The sequence below is a fragment of the Pelodiscus sinensis genome, chromosome 2 (genome assembly GCF_049634645.1).
Source record: "Pelodiscus sinensis isolate JC-2024 chromosome 2, ASM4963464v1, whole genome shotgun sequence".
NCBI classification, from domain to species: Eukaryota; Metazoa; Chordata; order Testudines; family Trionychidae; genus Pelodiscus; species Pelodiscus sinensis.
This window is the reverse complement of record NC_134712.1, coordinates 145,330,712-145,351,747: the sequence shown is the minus strand read 5'-3', so window position 1 is coordinate 145,351,747 and position 21,036 is coordinate 145,330,712. Positions and strand designations below refer to the sequence as shown.

General features: G+C 42.2%; 1 protein-coding gene across 4 annotated transcripts in view; it reads left to right on the top strand.

The window, feature by feature from the left end:
* Window positions 1–21,036, top strand: part of SLC9A3 (solute carrier family 9 member A3) — an 81,628-nt gene that overhangs the window by 19,607 nt on the left and 40,985 nt on the right. For 3 of the 4 annotated variants that reach the window (XM_075921556.1, XM_006113051.4, XM_006113050.3), the window contains exon 2: window positions 17,427–17,729. The exons of the other annotated variant lie outside the window; for it this stretch is intronic. In XM_075921556.1, the coding sequence (XP_075777671.1) occupies window positions 17,427–17,729 (303 nt within the window). The remainder of the gene's footprint in view (window positions 1–17,426; window positions 17,730–21,036) is intronic. 4 annotated transcript variants of the gene reach the window in all.

Below are 21,036 nucleotides of genomic sequence, written 5' to 3'. Positions count from 1 at the left end.
TTTTCGTTGTCACAAGGGAAGTCACAGTACAATGAAATTTTGAGAGTTGCTGGTATAAGGCATAGAGGGTGAATAACTGAACTGTCCACAAGCATTAACTACAAGGAGAATGTCTACCCATCCTAATCAGGCCTGCTTCCCATCTCCTGATGCAGCTGTGAAATGCCAGCCTTTGCATGGAGCAACTTCAGTGGTCCCTTGGAGCCATGTGGGAGTGGCCCACAAAGAGTTGCACCTTGTGTGTGTGTGTGGGGGGGGCATTTAGTTTGTCACTCTGCAACATTTAGTTTGTTTCACCTCAACCATCAAAAGCAGATCAGTTGCACACTGTTGGAACACAGCTGAGGTTTCTCAAATAGTCATTCAAAAACCTATTCATCTAATATAATGAAGGTGTACCTGATGTGGAGAAGGCACAATTTTAAATGGTCCGTCAGTGATTTTTAAGGCTTGTAATTTGTTTGCTAGCACTCAGTTTAGGTAGAATCAAAGCACACACGTTTTCTTCAGCTCTCTTCTATTTGAATAATCAAAATAATTTGGGTTAGAGCTGTTGATGGGTGGACTAGAGGGTTGCTTTGAATGAGCCCACAAAAGTTTACACTGATTACCTGAACTGAAGATGCTCTTTTCAGATCTCATTGTAAAACTGAATTGGATATCTAATAAGAGGAGGCTTTCTTGCAGTATTTTTCTGCTTCTGCTTGGGTCAGAAATACCACGGGAACAGGCGAGGGTTGCCAGGTGTCCAGTATTTTCACCTCCTGTCTGGTAAAAAAAAATTTCAGAAAATACCGGACACCTAAAATGTCCAGTATTTTCTGATTTTTTTTTCCAGCCAGGAGGCGAAAATACTGGACACCTGGCAATCCTATGACATACTCAGCAACCGGGCCCAGCCCCAGCTCCCCACCACCACCAGGGGAACTGTCTTGTGGCTGGAGCAGAAAAACAAGATGGCCACCAGCAAAAAAGCCTCTTCTTAAAGGGGCTATGCTGATTTTTTTTTTTAATTTTTTGCTCAACAACTGTGGTCTACCCCTCCCCCCCTTTTTTTTTTCTCAGAAGAATTTTGTTTTCCGGTGGCTTTTTTTTCTTTTTGTGGGGGAGGGTGTTCGGTATTTTTGGTTAAACCATCTGGCAACTCTCGGAACAACTGTTTTTGCCGTGTCTGCTTCCCATGAGATATAGGAAATCTGCAGATGTGTGGAAATGAGAAATAACTGGCAACGTTTATCTGAACTCTTTAAAAAACCTAGCAGTTTGTTTTTGATTTCGAGCAATAGCCATGCGACATTGGTCAGTTTCTCGTACTCCCCCAGCTAAACTTGATGGGCCTGATGCGTCTTTCACTGTCATGGATGTAAATTGGGAATAACTCCAATATAGTCTAAGGACTATATTGTAAAACCAGTGTATGAATTTGGCTCATGGTTTAGAAGGCAGCTTTCTCCTATTGACATTATGCTTTCTGTGCCTTCATAAGAATTACTCTGTAGAAGATCCTTGAGCTCTCTTGCCAGGAGTTGAGGTGATTTGTGAAGTAAAGTACTGTTAATACTATGAAACAATTTCATCTTTAATTATTGCACATTAACCTCATACTTATGGCTGACCAGATCTTCTCCCGCAACCAACCAGAGGAGCTGGGTTTATCTCTGGAGAGTTATACTGAGGCTGGAGTGGGCAGAAATGCTGTCCTATCCCATGCCTTGGAGCAGCATTAGGGTCAGTTGGTGGCAGTTCCTGCAGCCCTGATGCTCTAGTAGCCCTGCTGCTCCTGCACTCACAGTGGGAAATGAGCTGGAGTAGCAGCAGACCCTCATGCTGCCCTGCAAGCCCCAGGGTGTCAGGAAGAACAAGGCTGTCCCATACAGAGTTGAGATCTGTGGTACACCCGGGTGGCAGGATTTTCTGCACTGTGATTTAGGGGGTTCTCTTAGGTTGCACAACTTGCCTTTACATTAGAAAAGCTGCTTTTGTCCCTGACCTAGTAACTAGCTTCCATGCAATTCCTTATTTAAATGAGCAAAAGACATCTCGAAGTTAAAGCATACACAGGGTGGGACATCGGACACCTTTCTAAAATGTACACAGAACGGAGTGGGTTAACTCAGAATATCTTTGCATTTTTATTTTAATTGGCTCCTTAAACTATATTTCAAATCATATTAATTGTTTTTATTAAAGATAAAGCTAGAAAACTTGCTATTTAAAGTGATTCAACTAATGTACAAATTAGTTGTAATGATAATTTGAAGCCAAAAGGGTTGCTACGTATAACTTTAACAGAGAATAAATTCCACTTTGTCTTAAAGTACCTGAATGTCATTTTAATTTGTATTGTAAGATCAGCTGACGCATTTTTATGGAGACCTTAGGCAATCATTGTAGTTGAAAACTGCCTTGCTGCTGAGGCTATTACCACTAATAATGCATAGTTACTGCAGACCTTTTAACATTAATTAGAAAGGTTTGTAATAAAACCAAAGACTTTTGTTATCCACTGGCACTACAAACGAGCTATAGCACATAATGCTATTTAGCTTTTTTTCTCTCTTTCTTCCAGGAGCTTCCAGAATACAGTAAGCTTATTAACTGTCGCTGTCTCACTTATATTAACGGTCACTTAAACACTATTGAAAAGGACAAATATTATCTTGAGCAAAAAGATTTGTCTGCATTCCTAACACCTTTGTTTTGGAACTTAAAACTGGTTGTTAATGTTATGCCCATGGCCTTGAACAGGTCAGCCTAATTCCTGGTGTAACCATGATGATGTTGATGGAAGAATTCTTCCATCAACTCTAGCTACACCTCTTCGAGAGATGAGTGCTTACATCAACGGAAAAACCAGTGCGGGTGTCATCTATACTATAGCAGCACAAGTGCAGCACCATTGCTGTTCTGGTGTAGCTGGTGTAGCGACTGTTGTGTAGACAAGCCTTTCCTGTGGTATCATTACAACAGGACAACTCAGTCAGTGAAGAACTACTCACCGTAACAGTGGCAATATCTGTCCCAGACAATTTAAACCTCATCCTAATCTTAAATGTTCATAGGAGTAATGGTTGCCTAGTCCCACATCCATTGGCATTTGACTTGGGGGTAAAATGCACGTGTGGCCTTCAAAATCAGTCAGATGGGACCTTGACCTGCTGATCCTAAAATGTTTGGTCACATTTTTAATTGTTAATGTATTTTGTTAATTTGTTCACCCACAGAGATCAGTGACCCAAATCTTCAGTGTAATGAGCTCATTAAAATGCTGTATGCATTTTAAATCGTGATCAAAAGCATGTGGCAAAGCATAAAGCCCTGATAAGCTGGATAAAACCAAACTCTAACCAGTTCATATAAACAAGTCTACTATAAAGGACTTCATATTTAGCTGCCATAAACCCCATGAGTGCTAAGGTAGAGAAATGCTCAAGATTTAGGATTACTATTTATTATTTGTCATTTATATTGTGGCAGTATCCAATGACCAAAATCGAAATTAGGAACTCCTTGTACTGGCTGCTGTAGAAAACTATGAGATGGCACAAATTCTGTCCCAAAGAGACATGAATATAAATATGTATTACTTTTAATAAAAGTGTGACCTGTTGATTGACACAGGGGTTGAGTACTTGTTTAAATACAATTGATTAGGATGAATCAGCAACATGATTTTTCTTCAAGGATATTGTGTCTCAGCATACAGGAAGGTCAAATTAGTTCATAGAGTTGGGGAAGTAGGAAGAAAAGATCCAAATCTACCAGCAAGATTATACTACCAACCTCCTGATCAGGAAAAAATGAGTACACAATGCTGAGAAAGATTAAAGAAGCAACTAAATCTAAGAAAGTGGTAATAATGGGTAACTTCAACTACATGTGTATAAACTGCTCAAATGTCTCCTGGGGCATAATGTATAGAAACAGTTTCCTAAAACCTTAAGTCTTTGCTTTTTTGAAACAGCTAATTCTAAGGCACACAAGAGGAGAAGCTGTTCTTGACTTCATCCTAAAGATACCACATATAAGTTGGTTCCAGGCAACTAGAATGGTTCCAGGTTCACTAGAGTTGAGCTATAATAGTGACCATGATAGAATTAAAAAGGACATCCTTGGGGGATGGGCTGCACCGAAGAGTAACACTGTGATGTTAACCTGCAGAAGAAAAGTTTAAGTCAGGAAGGAGCTAGTGAGAAAGGTCCTAATGTCAAAAATGCAAAAATTAAAATCCAGCAATCCATAGGAAATAAGACATGCTGCAGACGGAACCTCGCGATCTATGACTTTATGGCAGGCAACCCCACCATCCAGTCCTATTCATAAACTTATCAACCACCATCTTAAAACTAATTATTTTCCCTCCTTACTGTTGTTGGAAGGCTGTTCCAGAACTGCACTCCTCTCTGAGCACTGGTCTACACTAAAGGGGAAAGTCAACTTAAGATGCGCAACTTCAGCTATGTTAATTACATAGCTGGAGTCAAAGTATCTGAAATCACGTTTTGGCACTGTCCACACAGTGGGAGGTTGACAGGGGCACATGCTCCCTTTGATTTCTCTTCTCCTGTTGAACAAGATTACCAGCACTGACGGGAGCACCCTCTCAGTTCGAATTAGAGGGTCTTCACTACACCTACTAATTTGAACCCCAGAAGATCGACTGTGGCAGCTTTGATCTGCTCCGTAGCGTAGATAAGCCCTAATGGTTTTAAAATATATTCCTGACCATTTTATAGCTGTTTGTTCTTGTGCTAACACTGTCTGTTAGCTTAAATAGCTGTTCTACTCCCTTATGTTTACCCTCTCTGTGTATTTATTAAAAGCATTCTTACCTGCTCTAAGGCCTGGTCTACACTGAAAATTAGGTCAATATAAGACGCCTTGCATTGACCTAATTGTGCTTGTCTCCCACTGATGTGAGTGCCCTGTTAAAGAAACACAGCACCACTTCCCCAGTGACACTGAGCCATAGTCTACATATTGAGGTCGGTCGGGTGACCATCCATCCTGTTTTTACCACGACAGTTCCTTCTTTAAGATCTCCCAGCATCTTGACTTTTTTAAAGAAAAACGGACACGTTATCCCGTATTTCTCCTGCAGCTGGGGTGGGAAGGGAGCAAGCACTGGCAGTGCCCCTTTCCCGCTGCAGGGCTGAAGCCCCAAGTGCACACTGAGTGCATAGGTCCCCTCCCCCCACTGCAGGTGGTGCCCCGAGCACCAGAAGCCCTGCCCTTTCATGTGAAGCCCCGAGCTCTGGTAGACCCACCTGCTTGGTGTCCTGTATTCAGTGTAGGGAAATACGGTCACCCTAATACTGAGTTACTTATGTGGATTCTAACAGTCCTCCAGTAGCTGTCCTACGATGCCCAACACGGACCTCTCTGTTCACAGCCGTGACCTCTACTGCCTGAGGGTCACTCAGACGGTGGAAGGCTTATCTTTCTTTTTACAACCCCATCCATTTTTTGAAATGCCTTTTCCTGATTCTTCAGTTAGGTGTGCACACCTAGCAGCTCTCCATTGTTGTACAGAGCTGCCCACACGTTCCAGACATGCTCCAACTTGGGGCAGACAGATACTGGGTCTCCTGGCTCTGTGGGGAGAAGATGCTGTGTAAACATAGTTATGGACCAGCTGTAGAAGCAAGGTCATCTACAAGCAGGTTGCACAGGGGATGGAGGAGAAGGGGTATGAAAGGGACTAGCAGCAGTGTCACATGAAAGCGAAAGAACCGCGTCAAGTGTATCAGAAGGCCAAGGAGGCCAAGATCTGGTACTGAACCACAAAGATCTACATGCCTTACTTGGCAGAGACCCTACTACTAACCTGCAGATCACCATGAATACCTCTGTGGATCCCAAGCTGAAGGCCCTTGAAGTGAACAGTGAGGATGAGGTGTAGGAGGATGAGGAACATGCAGTCTAGGGGTTCACTGTGTCAGGAGCCAGGACCTGTTTGAGCCTCCATCGCCGTCTAGTCAGTCCCAGCAGTTGAACACGGGTGAGCCCGATGCAGGGGAAGGAACCTTGGGTAAGTGTAATTTTATTTCCCCTTATAGTGATGTACTGATGGTGCCCCTCCACTTATGGTGCCCCTTCATTAGTAGGACACAGCTATTGACTTTCCATTAATTTACTCTCTCTCATGAGGTTGCTGTGCCACAAAAAGAGGTAGTGTTGTTCTCTGCTTTTCATTGCACTGGAGAGTTAGGCAGGATAGATCAAGGTGCTCCTTGAATCCTTCCAAGAGAGCTCAATGAAACTCCATGGAGGTGCTCTGCAGTCCTGTCCTGGAAGCTTCTGTGGATGGCAGCCTTACTATTTCCTTCATAGTAGGGCACATTCTCAAGCTAGTCAGCAATAACTTTGGCCAGCTCCATTGCAGTACATAGGCTAGCAGTATATGGGCCTGGTCGACTTTCGGAAGTAAAACAGCTGCTCTGCTGTGTTTGCCTTTGTCACCCTCAGGAGTGAGATATCAGCTAAAATCACCACATGTGGAAAATGGTGCCTGTATTCAGTGCCATTACTCATAGTTTCATGCAGCTAAGTAATTTTCAGGGCTCGACAAATTGCTGTATCTACTTGCCCGTGGCGAGTAGATTTCAGCCAGTCGCCCCATTCACCGGCGCTGCGCGCATGCACAGTGCCAATCTGGCACATGCGTGGTGCAGGACTGGCAAGTAGATCTCACCACAGTTTGTCGAGCTCTGGATAATTTCGTCCTCATTTTCCTCAAAACCTCCCTCTCCCCCATCCCTCGCCAGTCCTATTCACCATAGCTTTAGGAAAGCGAGTTCTCAATCTTTATTGTCACTTTCCATTATAACTAGACTGACAATGGTACCTTTACTTGTTTTGTCTGCAGCAGGTGTCATTGTGGCCTTAAGCAGTTCAAGTTCCACTTCCTCATCCATGGAACCCCTGAGCCAGATTGGGAGGAGAAAGAAGAGGACTCAGGATGACATTTCACTGAGATCCTGCCAGCCAGTGCTGCTGCCAACCATGAACAAAGGGCCCGGAGGGTGAACCGTGCAGGCAGCCTCGAGAAGGAAAGGAGGCCCAGGAATCCCAGCAGGAAAAGGAGAGGGAGATGCACCAGGACATAATGCTCCAGCAGCAAACACAAATGCTGCAGACTCTTGTGGACCTAAAAGTTCAGCATTCTCAAGCTCTCGTCCATCTACTGTCCCTTGAGAACTTAATCAGCTAACTAGGTGTCAGGACAGGGTGCTCCCCTTCAACATTACACGTGGCATGAGCGATTGTATCTCTGCCCCTAATACTCCATGCTGGGGGCCATTAATTACAGCCACAGCTTCACATACACCGAGAGCCACAATTGCTGTATGTGTAGGTAAACTATTTTCATATTCTTTCTCCTTGTTGAATTAGGTTCAATTTCTATATAAAGTTTTTGATGTATTGGTTTTCAAATTGAACTCATTTTGTGTGTGTGTGTGTGTGTGTGCGCGTGTGCGCGTGCACTGGTGTTGTTACTAAATAAAATTGTGTTATTTGGGAAATAATTCATCCTATTTGCTCACAGCATATGCTGCAGAGTGTCTGTCACTTCAGAAAGCGCCTGCTTACTTGTTACTGGACCGTGTGACACCATTCACAGGATTAGTGACCCCACAGTGTAATGAACGTAAATGTACAGCAAGCACCACACAATTACTTTGCTGGTCCCAAACAGCAGGGCCAGGCAGAGCACAGTATGCCACAGTGCATTACTGCAGCTCGCTGTTCAAGTGTTCTTTCGAAGCCTGCCTGTGTTGTATCGCTCTGCATAGACCTCCTCTAATAGTACTTCTGTCTGGCTGTTCAAACTCAGCAGACAGCCACTCCAACTCAGCCCTCAATGCCAGCAGCAATCCCCCCCTCTTTGCTTTGCAGCTATCATGAGGAACACAGCAGGCAGGCATAATTTTGGGGACATTTTTCTCTATGCAATCTAATCAGGACTGAAAGGGACCTCGAGAGATCATCTAGTTCAGTCTCTAGTAACTCACAGCAAGACTAAATATTATCTAGAGCAGGGGTGGGCAAAGGGACCTTCATGGGCTGGATCCGGCCCGCCAAGCCGATAGATCCAACCCGCAGCTGCCCTGCCACTCCCCCACCCCCAAGCCAATTAAGACCTGGGGACAGGAGAGTGCATGAAGTCTCTTCCCCCGCCAGGGGCACACAGCATCAGAAGGAACCATTGGCTGTTTTAAAACAGCCAGCAGCTATGTCTAGCCACCATGTGCCCTTGGCAGGGTGGGGACAGGAGACGAGAGACTTTGGGCATTCCCCCCACAGCCAGGCCTGACTGGCCTGGGGTGGGGGGAGTGCACAAGGTCTCCTTCTGCTGAAGCACCTAGAGGGAACCACTAGCTGTTTTTAAACAGCTGGCACATCTCTCTAGGGGCCGGAGAGGGGCAAAGACTTCACATGCTTTCCCACCTCCATGCCAATCAGCGTCTGTGGGTGGGGGAGCATGAGAAGTCTCCTGGCCCTGCCCCTTCTGCCTGAGGCCCCTTCAGGTGCAGCTGGGGGCCACTTGAAAAATTTGTGATGTGGCCCTCTTTAAAAAATTATTGCCCTCCCTTGATATAGACCATCCCTGATAGCTGTTTGTATAACCTGTTCTTTAAAATCTCCAGTAATGGAGATCCCACAACCTCCCTTCAGTTCTGTGATTCTATGTAGAGTGGAAATGAGACGAGCCAAAAGGGATTTAGGAAAGCAAATAGCCTAGAAGATAAAAATAAATAAGAAATTATTTAAGTATGTCAAAAGTGGGAAGCCTGAGAGAATCACTGAGTCTGCTGGGCAGCCAGGGAAGACAGGAAGCCATAGAGAATAACAATATTAAAAAGAGCCTTAATGACTATGCAGCGTCAGTCTTCACCACAAAGGAAATTGAGTGAATACTTTTTTTCCCCCAGATGATTAAAATAAGGCATGCTCAGAGTCTGAGGCTACGTCTAGACTGCAGGCTTCTTTCGGAAGAACCTTTTTTTGGAAGAGATCTTTCAAAACAATTTCTTCTGAAAGAGAGCGTCCACACACAAAAGCACATTGAAAATGCAATCTGCTTTTTCAAAAGATAGCGTCCACACTGAATGGATGCTATCTTGCATTGAAGCTGTGATTGCTATGGACAGAGTGGGCAGAGTGGCCACCTGTGCTTTTTCCTCTTTTCTCTTTTTTTGAAAGAATTCTGTCTTCCCCATCCACACATGCTTTTTTCCAAAAGAGCTCTTTCGGAAGAAGACTTCTTCCTCGTAGAAAGAGGATTACCAACGCCGGAAAACCCCCTCTGTTCTTTCAATTTACTTTCGGAAGAACACGATTGCAGTGTGAACGTAATTCAGGTTTTGTCGGAAAAACAACCATTTTTCCAACAAAACTCTGTAGTGTAGACATACCCTGAGTTGTCAGAAGAATTGTCGCTGAAACAAACGGATAAAGTAAATAGCAGCTAATACCTAGGATCAAATGATATATCTAAAACTTCTAAAGGAATTTCAGACTGAATTTACAAAGCAGCTAACAAAATTACTAATTAAAACTGATTACTACACCAGTGGGTTGGAGGGTAGCAAATATTACACCTATCTAAAACTGTTGCAAATTCTCGCTACTACTCAGAAAGCCTTATTTCAGTACTAAGTAAAATATTCTAAGCTCTGGTCTACACTAGGGAATTGTTTCAAAATACCACCCAGCCCCCTTATTTCAAAATAATAAGTGGAGGGGCCACACTGCCAAGCCCATTCTTTTGAAATAAGGGGCTGGTTATTTTGAAATCTGTTCTCCTGCTTTCCTTGGGGAATAATAGATATTTTGAAATAGCGTTAGTGTGGATGCTCCACTGCTTCTATTTCGAAGTAACTATTCCCTAGAGCAGGGGTGAGGAACCTTTTTTGGGTTGGGGGCTACTGATCCATAGAAAAAAAATCAATTGGGGGCAACACACAGGTGAGAAGCAAAAAACAAAAACAACCCAACCCCCCCAAAACCCTTCACTGATGTGGCCCCTGAATGAGATGGAGAAAGACAGTCCTCTCGCACACCAGAGACCTGGAGGACCTAGCCTTGTAGATTTTGTGTGCTCCAGCCCCATGGTGGGGTAGCCAGAGGGCTGAAACATCAGCACAGGTTCCCCAATGCTGGGGGAGCCCTGAGCATCAGGGGCCAGATCCAGGCAAGCCGGGGGCTGCATCTGGCCCTCTGGGCTTGAGGTTCTCCACCTCCGACCTAGAGTCATTCAAAGTAATTACTCCCCAGTGCATTCTGGGGCTCTAAGTCAAAGTAGCGCATCCACAATAATGGAGCCTGCCTCAGACTAATTCCAAGGCTCTTCCATAGTGGGGACACGCTATTTCAATTTTGTTACTTTGGGAGTTATTTCAAATTTGGTTATTTCAAAATAATTTTCTAATTTAGTCATTCCCTAAATGTGGATTAAAAAAAGAATGAATATGATAGAGACAGACCAGTATGGCTTCTGTAAAGAAAAACATAATCTATTTATCTATTATGATTCTACAAGCAGTTCAATAGAATAGTGGATAAAGGAGTGCTGGCTGATATTAGTGTATTTGGACTTTCAAAAAGTCCATTATAAGAGGTTATTAAAGAAGCTATGTGAATGGGCAGTGTGCTGACAACTGAAAGTCATGACAGATGAAAAGTTTGAAAAAAATAATCTGAAATGCTCACTGTAAAATTAATTCAGGAGACTCAGGAAAAAGTATCCTATGTTCACAGCTCAATGAAAATATTCATCCAGTCAATGAACAGTGGCAGGTTAAAAAAAAAGGCAAACAAGGGTTAGCACATAAAATAAACAGGACAAAAATAATACTAAAGATAATAATGGCATTATATAAATCAGTGGTGCAGCCAGAGCTGGAAAACTATTAATTTCTGGTCTCTGTATCTCAAAGATTGTTAAGGAACTGAGAGGTCCACAGTCTGTCAATAAAAAATATCAGAGTCACGGACAGATTATTATATAAAGAATGAAAATTGGAGTAGTTTAGAGAGGAGATGATTAATGGGAATCATGATAGAGCTATATGGAATCTTACAAAAAAGAGACAACAGGTGCTCCTATTTAGTGACATTTGATTTAGAATAAAAGAGCAAATGAAATTTGTGGAAGACACTGCTGCAAAACAGCATGGAGGCTAGGAGGCTTCAAAGAAGGATTTCCAGTTTATAAAGAACAACCTCACATATATTAGATGAGATAATAAAAAGAATATAAACCTCAATGCTTTGGGGGATTAGCTGTTCAATAGCTGATATTTAGGAAGAATATTTCTTCATGGAGTTTCTCTGCACCTCCTCTCAGCCATCTGCTGTTGGACACTGTCACAAGCAAAGGGTCTGATTCTCCCCTCTTTTGCACTTTGTGGAGTAATTCACATCTATGTAAAGAATTGCTAATCAGAATGGTAGCATTTGGCTCTCGCGTTGCAAAACTGTGAATGATTACACAAGCTGCAAGACAGTAGAGAATCAGGCCCAGGGTGGGCCTGATCCAGTATTGCAATTCCCGTGTAAAAATATGGAAGTCAAAGCAGAAGAGACACAGTAACTGCACACAGCTAGTGCAACGCTAGACTGACAGAACAGCAAGTTAAAAAGTTAGTAGAGGGGTGACTCGCTAAATGTTCATAAATCAATTTTATGTTCATATGAACATTCTGTGAACTACTTAAAACTTGGGCCTGAAAAATGGGGATAAATATATTGCAAAAATCAATTTTCTTATACAATTCCTAGCACTTTTACTTTTATGCAAAGATACATGAAAATAAATGGTTTTTAAACTTCAAAAAATGTTTTTTGCAGATCCAAGGTTTTGATTTTAAGTTAGTTCTTATTTTACCTGCATCAGTTTGCTTCTATCTATTGCTAACAGAATATTCTCCATCATGCTTTTGATAGATGGCTGAAATTATTATTAAATTAGTAAATATTTATATAGTACCAAAAGGCCCCAGTTGGAAACGGGGCCCCTATGTGTTAGATGTGGGACAAATGTAGAAAAGTGAGAACTTGTCCTGAAGGACATACAATTTAAAGAATATGACATGCATCCTGAAGAGAGTGCAAAGGGGAAGAATTTCTGTACTATTTTAAAAAATACTAAAAAGGGTATGAAATGGCAATATTTTGACTTTTTATATGTATTTTGGTAGTGAGGAAACCTTGTTACAATTATTTTTAGGAAAAAATAAAATGAGAAATATGACTGTGATTGTATATCCTGTAAAATCTTACTTCTATCAGGAAAACCTTCCAACTTGTGTATAACTGATATAAGATAATATTATTGAGCTATATTAAGAGATTTCATGCAAGACTTCCTCATCAATGCCTTACCAAGAAAGTAGAAGATGGTATCTGAAGAAAAGTTTGATCTCAGAATATGTAGGGCTTGATCCTTCACCCAGTGAATTTAATGTCAGTTTTGCCTGTGGCTTCAGCCAGAAACAATAGATTTAATTATAGAACCCAATCATTCAAACCTTTGTTTAATGAATGAAAACTATGGTGTTCATTAAAAGAGATCAGTTATGGCCGAAAACCTACATTGGGAAGATTGGGAAGGTTTATCCTTAAATAAACTTTTATTTGTAAGTGAAGGAAGACTAATATTAATAGGGATTGAAAAGGGCAGTCGTTGAATATCATCTCCTCTTTAGTTACTTTGTCATTTAACCATGTCCTCTGAGATATAGTTAAACCAAAGAAAAGTGCTAACAGGTTAAATTTCAAAAGATCTGTCTGAGTGATTTGCTGCAAAACCATTGCAAACTATCTTAGAAAGCAGTGAACAGTGTGTTAAAGGTTAAGTTCCTTTGCAAGTTTCCATCTGCATAATGCATTCTTAAAGTATGATTAAAATAGCAAATCAAAATATTCTTAAGAACCGTACCTCTCCATCAACTGCTGGGAGTGAGCGACCTCCCCCCTGACTGAATTGGCCTCTTTAACACTGGTCCTACACTTGATAAGTAACTCCCTTCTTTTGATATGATAGATATATAATATCCCTTCCTCTGTGATTTCCACTCCACGTACCTAATGAGGTGGTTTTGACCCACAAAAGCTTATGCCCAAATAAGTCTGTTATGCTTTGGTGTCACAGGACTCCTTGTTGTTTTTACAGCTACAGACTAACCTCTCTGAAACGTAAGAACTTAGTATTTTACTTTCTTTTTTAAGCCTGGAGACACTGGACCCACCTGGAACTTTCCACTGCTTGTTTGATTTTTGTCAACTAATTTAAATTTCACAGTCCCTTTCCACCCAAAGAAGGTGTGGGGGAAGCAGTAACCCTAATGTACTCTGTGAGATCGTCATAGATTTTTCTTTCTAGAAGGCTCCTTCTCTGATGCTCAGTGTGCATTGAAATACAGTTTAAACACTAGCCGGTCAAACCCTGTTTAAGCTGACTTAGGCCATAGTGGTTTAGAAGTGGATGTTTAACTAGTTCAGCAAATACCATTCCTAGGCAAAGTAGATAGGACCTAAATTATCACCATGAAAATTCTAGGAAATCTCAAGAGTTCCATGCATACTGTGGCATCTCCCATGCAAGGGGCACTCTTGCAATATGATTTGAATTTTTGTGCCCTAAACCTGGTTTGGTGCCAGATTTCACCACATAAAGGCCCTACCATAGTGGAGCCGGGGGCATGTTTGCATTATGGGTGCTACAATGGAACAGCTACAGCACTTGAGTTTTGCTGCTGTAGCCCTATAGTGTAGAATGTAGAGTGACAAAAGGGGGGTTTCTATTGATGTAGGTCAGTGGTCTCCAGCCTTTTTAACCATAAGATCACTTTTTCAATTTAAGTGCAATGTAATATCTACTTCAAACCCAAATGCCCTTGCCCCACTTCCTTCCCACCCCTTCTTTGAGGCCCTGCCCCTGTTCCACCGCTTCTCTGAGGCCTCACCCTACTCACTCCATCCCCCTTCCTCTCCCATCCTCACTCACTTTCACCAGTCTGGGTAGGGGCCTTGGGGTGCAGGCTCTGGTCTTGGGTCAACGGGTTTGGAGTGTGGGAGGGGCTCCAGGCTTAGCCCGGGTTGGGGTACAGGAGGGGTTTCAGGGTGCAAGCTCTGGGAAGGAGTTTGGGTTCAGGGGGACTCACGTCTGCGGCAGGATGTTGTGTGTAGGAGGAGGTTCAGGGCTGGGACAGGGGTTTGGGAAGCAAGCTCTGGCTGGGCACCATTTAACAGAGATGGCTTCCGAGTGATGGAGCAGTAGTTTAAGGCAGGCTGTCTGTGTGGAGGCAGGGTACAGAAGTGGGGGGAGAAGGGACACCCTGACATCAGCATTCCCCCTCTTCTCCCTCCCACACCCTGCACAGCAAACAGGAGGCTCCCAGGGGGCAGCTCCAAGGCAGAGGGCAGGAGCAGCATGACAATGGGTGGAGGGGCAACTGAAGTGCCAGCATTTGATAGCTTTGAGAAGGGAAGAAAGAGAATCAAACCTGATGCATTTCTGCAGTCACTGAAAGACCTAGAACAGGAATAGAAAAAGCAATGAGGCATTGTAGCTTGCTAAAGCCAGCATGGGCAAATCAGTTTTACACAGAATAGAAACAGATGCCAATGCTAGCATTTAAAGCAATACTTCAAAACAATTTGCTTTCATTTTATGATAGTCTGCTTGTGACTTTAAATCGTAATTTCTTTTTCTAGTCTCTTCCTAAGATTAAGGAGGTGCTATTCATGCTTCTTCAGAAACTGTAAGGGGATACTTGCAAAGTATATTAGCTTTATTGTGAATCTCATGGCTAAAGATCCAGGCAACATTTTTAATATTTGCTAACTAATGTTTGCTATTTTTGTTTGTTTCATTTCCAAATTTTACAGTGTCCTGGAAACTAGCACTTGTTTTGTACAACATTATGTGTTTAGAAGATTGTAATTTGGGTGTTAATATTAAAATGTGAAGCTATGATAAAAGTAATTTTTCCATCAGTTTTGGGTGACATCTAATTTACTCTAAACAGTTTTGTCAGCATAGCTGTCAGTTAGGAGTGTGAAAAAATCCCATCCCACCAATTTAGCTATACATGCAAATGCCCTAGCTGGTATAACTTATTCTATTTAGGGAAATTGTATAAGTTCTATTAGCAGGGCTTGACAAATTATGTAATCTACTTGCCCATGGCAAGTAGATGACAAGCCGGCACAGCTGGCGCCGTGCGCGATTAGTATAGCTAGGTTCCTACCAAATTTACGGTCTATTTTGGTAAATTTCACAGTCACAGGAGTTTAAAAATGGTAAATGTCATGTTTTCAGATATTTAAATCTGAAATTTCATGAAGTTGTAATTGTAGGGGTCCTGACCCAAAAAGGAGCTGTGTCGAAATCACAAGGCTATGTGGGATTGTGGTAGTGCAACACTTTTTTCTATGCAGTTGCTGGCAGCAGCTTCCCTTCAGAGCTGGGCAGCTGGAGAGCTGTGGCTGCTGGCTAAGAATCCAGCACCGAAGGCAGAGCTACTGCCAGCAGCTGTGTTGAGGAATCAATGGCATGGTATGGTGTTATCTCCCTTCAGCAGCCACCACTCTCCTGTCCCCCAGCTCTGAAAGCCATAGGGCAGAAGTAAAGGCAGCGTGGGTGCAGAATTGCCACTGCTGCTGCGGGCGGGGTGCATAGCGGAGCACATGGCCAACATTACAACCAGCCGTCTCCAGTTCCCTCGCTATGAAGCCAGCACAGAAGTAAGGGTGGCAATACTGTGATTCTTCTAAAATAAGCTTGTGATCCGCTTGCAAATCCCTATTGGGTCAGGACCCCCAATTTGAGAAACGCTGGTTTCTCCCCTGAAATCTGTATAGTACAGGGTAAAAGCTCACAAACGGCCAGATTTCATGGTGTCTGTGACATGTTTTGTATGGCTGTGAATTTGGTAGGCCCTGAGTATAGCTATAGTGGCAAACTTTTCCAAGTGTAGACAAGGCCAGAGTTTCAGAGTCCATGAAAGTGACAGAACAGAGAGGTGAACACGAAGCACAAGCTAACCTACAGAGATCCATCAATGCATCACAGTACTTTAACACAGTTGTTGAACTGCTGAATATCTATGCAGAATATTTCAGTGAATGTTCCCATTGACTTCAGAGCCCTACTTCTGAAGTGTAAGTAGAGCTGTCGGACCTTCATGCCAGGCCTTATGAAATGAGTGTATTCCCTTTATCTCAAGTTGCAGTAGATCCTGACATACTGTTAGGGGGAGATAGATTAGGTTAGTGAGCTATTAAAACGGTATGACATTTCTGGATTAAACTGGGTGATGTGAGGCATGAGGCCAACTCTATGTCTCTAATTGCCTGAAAAATGCAGTAATTGTCCAGAAATGCATAGTCTGAAGTGTGGTGTTCTCATGACATGGCATTTGGACAATTGGCCAGGGAAACAAGACTGAGACCTTCTAGGTGTGAGTATGAAGGCAGATACTGCAGCTAAGTTCCAGTCGTAAAGTCTAAAACCATTGCATGATATTGAAATACTCTTGGCATTTTTCTCCTTGGCATTGAGAAACTCATATAGGTCTTGACTTGACTCTGTCTGTCTTATTCAGATTCCATAGTATCTTCCTATGGAAGTAGACTATCGGGTTTCTTGTGTAGTTGAGTATTATTATCCATGAGTATGCGTGGTACATCTCGCTCCTTGATCATTTAGGACTATGGTGTCCTATCAGTTCTGAAATGAACTAGTCACACTCAACCATCCAAATAGCCACATCTTGCTGGTGGCTAGCGTGCTGGACATCACAGATCTAGGATTAGATTTTTTCTTGGGCTGTATATCAATGCAGGAAAATAATGGGGAGCAAGACACTTCCCTTGCCTCTCCTTCACAACTTCACTTTGGATTTGCAGCCCTCGGTTCTGTATGCACAATAACAAGTGGTCTATGTAACCACTTAACTCACAGACGAGGTGGAGGGGAATGGGAGAAGCCCTGACTCGACCTCTTATGCCAGCCAGCAGCATGGGAAGTCATGGATTCTGTGACTTGTGCAACCTCTGTGAAAAAATAATTGCCTTACATATCACCAGCTCAATTTACAAAAGGCAAAGACCTGGACTGCTCCATTTATCTTCTAAACAAACAAAATCAAGTTAATTTAGAATACTCACACATGACACTTAGCTTTAGTACATGGCTGTAAGCTATATGAGGCAGCAGCCACTCATTTGACATGTCTGCTATGTGCCTAGCACACTTTTGGATCCAATATATGGAACATTGTTGGTTTTTATATTCTTGGGGCAAACCCTGAAATTCATGTTCAGGCAAAACTCCTATTGATTAGAACTGTTGTAACAGCTGTCACTTTATGTTTGCATTTTGATCCTTTCAAGTTTTTTCTCTTTCTTTGCAGTTTTCCACTTGTCCCACAAAGTCACCCGTGTGGTTCCAGAGAGTGCTCTGCTGATTGTCCTTGGCCTCTTCCTGGGTGGTATTGTGTGGGCAGCAGACCACATTGCCTCCTTCACCCTTACACCAAACGTATTTTTCTTCTACCTGCTGCCACCTATTGTCTTAGATGCTGGATACTTCATGCCGAACAAATTGTTTTTTGGGAACCTGGGTACCATCCTTCTGTATGCTGTAATCGGGACTGTATGGAATGCTGCCACCACAGGCTTATCTCTCTATGGTGTCTACCTAAGTGGAATCATGGGTAAGCCTGATTCTCAAGAGAGTCACTGTCAATTAAAATGGGTACTGGCTGATACATTAGTGGTGCATGACAGATAATTCCTTCTCACAGAAAAACACAAAGTATTAAATAGAGCTGGTTGGATCCTTTTCAGGTGTTTGTACCCTGCTCTTCTGAACAGACAGAGCAGGATACACACGCCACCCTACCTACTGACACACCTCACTGGAATGAAAATGCACGTGTAGACATAATTCCATGTTAACAAAAATATTCCCAAAAGGTTTCTTTTTGCAGAACGAATCACAGAAGTAGAATTATAATAGAGATGTAGCCGTGTTAGTCTGGTCTTGCTGAAACAAAAGACAGGACTATGTAGCACTTTAAAGACTAAAAAGATGGTTTACTAGGTGATGAGCTTTCGTGGGCCAGACCCACTTCCTCAGATCAAATTGTGGAAGAAAATTGGCATGAAAATGTATACCAAAGGGATACAATAAAAAAAATATACCTTTTGGTATATATAGTCATGCCAATTTTCTTCCGCAATTTGATCTGAGGAAGTAGGTCTGGCCCACGAAAGCTCATCACCTAATAAACCATCTTGTTAGTCTTTGAAGTGCTGCATCATTCTGTCTTTTGTTTCAGAAGTAGAATTGTCCTTCAATCCACTCTAGTATTAATCAGCATGCGCCCTCTAGGTTCATTTGTATAATAGGTCACTGTTTCAACATTTAAAGTGAGTAACCATCCTGCTAAGGTGAGATTGAAGACCCATAGTACCAGGTGGCATTTGCAAGGGTCATTCTGCCTACATAGTACTGATGAATGTGTGAATGTTTCTGGGCTGATAGGAGAAGCATACATAGCAGCAGCTATTGCACCATTTTGTGATGGTGTGGTAGCACCGGGTTCATGCCACTAACAGCTCAACACTAGGAAATCAGACCATAAGGGGGAATGAAGCCATGGCTGCACTGCTGTTCAAATATGTCTCCTGCAGAGTGTGTAGCGCATCTACCTGTTCTCTGACTTCCTCATACCTACTACTCATGGAGCTTGACCACTGGTTTTGGATACCTTTTGCAATGGGTGGGGCAGAAATTTTCTTATCCACTCTCACAGGAGCAAACAGAGGCAATCTGGCCCAGTATTTTTACTCCACTAAATAAGGTCTAAAGTGAACTTGGATTTTAGAGAAGGGAGAACTTGGATTTTTTAAATGTAGAGGGTCACAAATAGCTCAAAGGTTGCTTCCACCAACCAGAACAGGGCAAATAACAGAATTTGGGGTTCTGCTTTTTAAAGTAGTGCCTGGGGTATAACTACTTATTTTCCATTAAATATAATGGAAAATGTAGCTTAATTCCCTGCATTGCTTTGAAAAATCACACCTCGAGGTCTAACAGATTAGGGCCACAAATTAAGTAGCTGTTGATTTTTTTAAGTTTATTGGCATGATTGAGTGAATCAATACATTTGCATCTGCAAAATTTGAGGATTTTTTTTAAATTTGGCCCAGATAGATCTGATTTTAAAAGGCAAGGCAAGTTGTGAAACCTGTGTGTCTTTCAAGGTTTTTAAAGTTGGTCAGGATCTGTTTTGTTTAGTTTCTCTAGTTAATTTAATCTAGTGTGTCTCTGGTGCTTATCACTATGGTGTCTGAGTGCCAAAAGTGATAGTTTTCTCAACAAGAAAGTCCGTCTTTAAGAACAGGTGGGGAGTTTTGATTGTTTGGAAGAATGTACTTTTGCTCACCTCAGGGCCTGAACTTTGCAAAACAGAGATAAGCAGAGGGCAAATGAACACAAGAAAACTGCCATTGTCTGAGCAACAAGAAAGAAAAACTCAAAAGCAGGTCCACAGGCCACCTGTATGGTGATCTGGCAACCTCTGAGAAAAAGATGTGCCTTGCAAAGGAGTGCTGGAAGGAAGGAATTTGTTGCCTCTAAGGATCTGGTTCCATGTATTTATTCAAAACTTGATTAGCATTCTGACAGGTTTACGCTGGCTTCTGAGGTTACAGTAAAGCTAGGCAGCCATCTTGCTAGGATTTGAAAGCCTGTTGACCATTTCTCGCTTGCCTACTATTGTTCTGGGTGTTTGTGCTAAGGTTTAGTGCTGCTACTTAAAAAACGCATTATTGTGAAGCTAAAAGGTTGAGATCGCCTTACCTTGTTTTGCAGTAGACTTCCACTCCCAGGTAAACAAAATGGGTTTATTTTTGCACTGTTTGTGGGGGTGGCTAGCGTGTGAGATACCTTATCCCTGAACTGGATAGAATGTGACTTGATCCGGTCCCATATGTATTTGTGATAGGATTACCCTTTTAGTGGCCAGAGGCCTACAAATAGACTTTAAATCAAACAGCATTGTCAGATTTAGGTTAGATCTGTTCCACTTAATGCATTTATAGGTCTTGTACTCGGCATATGTTCAGATACTAAAGAATCATAGCCTAGTACCTTTCTCTCTGCCAAGAACAGAAAGTTTTTAAACCTTCTTGATTGTGCAAGACTTATAACATCAACCAAGCATCAGCCAGGCACTGTTGGCTTCCCAAGTTTGTGGATGGCCTAAAACAATGATTCAGGAACTGTGAAATGCCCTGATGCCTTCCATGAGCTCCAGCGAGGTGTAATCATATAATGTAACAATTCTACTTTAAATGCCGCAATTAATTATTTAAATGATGCTCATTGCAGCAGCTGGAGTGGTGAAGGTGTTAGGATTTAAAGTCCACACCAAGATGGGAATGGGGAGCTACTGCAGGAAAGGAAACGCAGTGGAAAGAAAAGAAGACACACACAAGACAGTAGAGGGAATCCAAAAAAACAGCAAGAGAAGGATGGGGAAGGAAGTGAAACAAAGGGCAGCAATGGTTGTAGTCTTACTTATCAGGATATTTTCTCAATGGGTGATGCTGAATGGGACAATAAGATGATGGCTAAATGAAAGTATTATTGATAACTGGGACTAGTAATTTGTTACAAATAATTAAACATTTTGAAAATTGTTTCTGTTTTGCAGGGCTTGTAACAGAGCAGTTAAAGAAAAGGTCCTGACATTTTAAATCAAAATTTGTTTTGGAACTGTTATCAAAATGACTTGACTAATGAAGAATTTGGATACATGTTCTGCAAAGGCAGTTAAATTATGAAAAATTTGGGAGAAAAGGAAACACTTAAGACAAAAGTTTGTTTTAAATAAAAGGCCATTTTCAGAAACTTTTTCTCTCCCCCCCTTCCCCTCCCATGTTCAAAATTGTAACTATCTGCAATAACTAAAAGTTGAGTTACAATAGAAAGGCCATATTTTCCCCTTTATC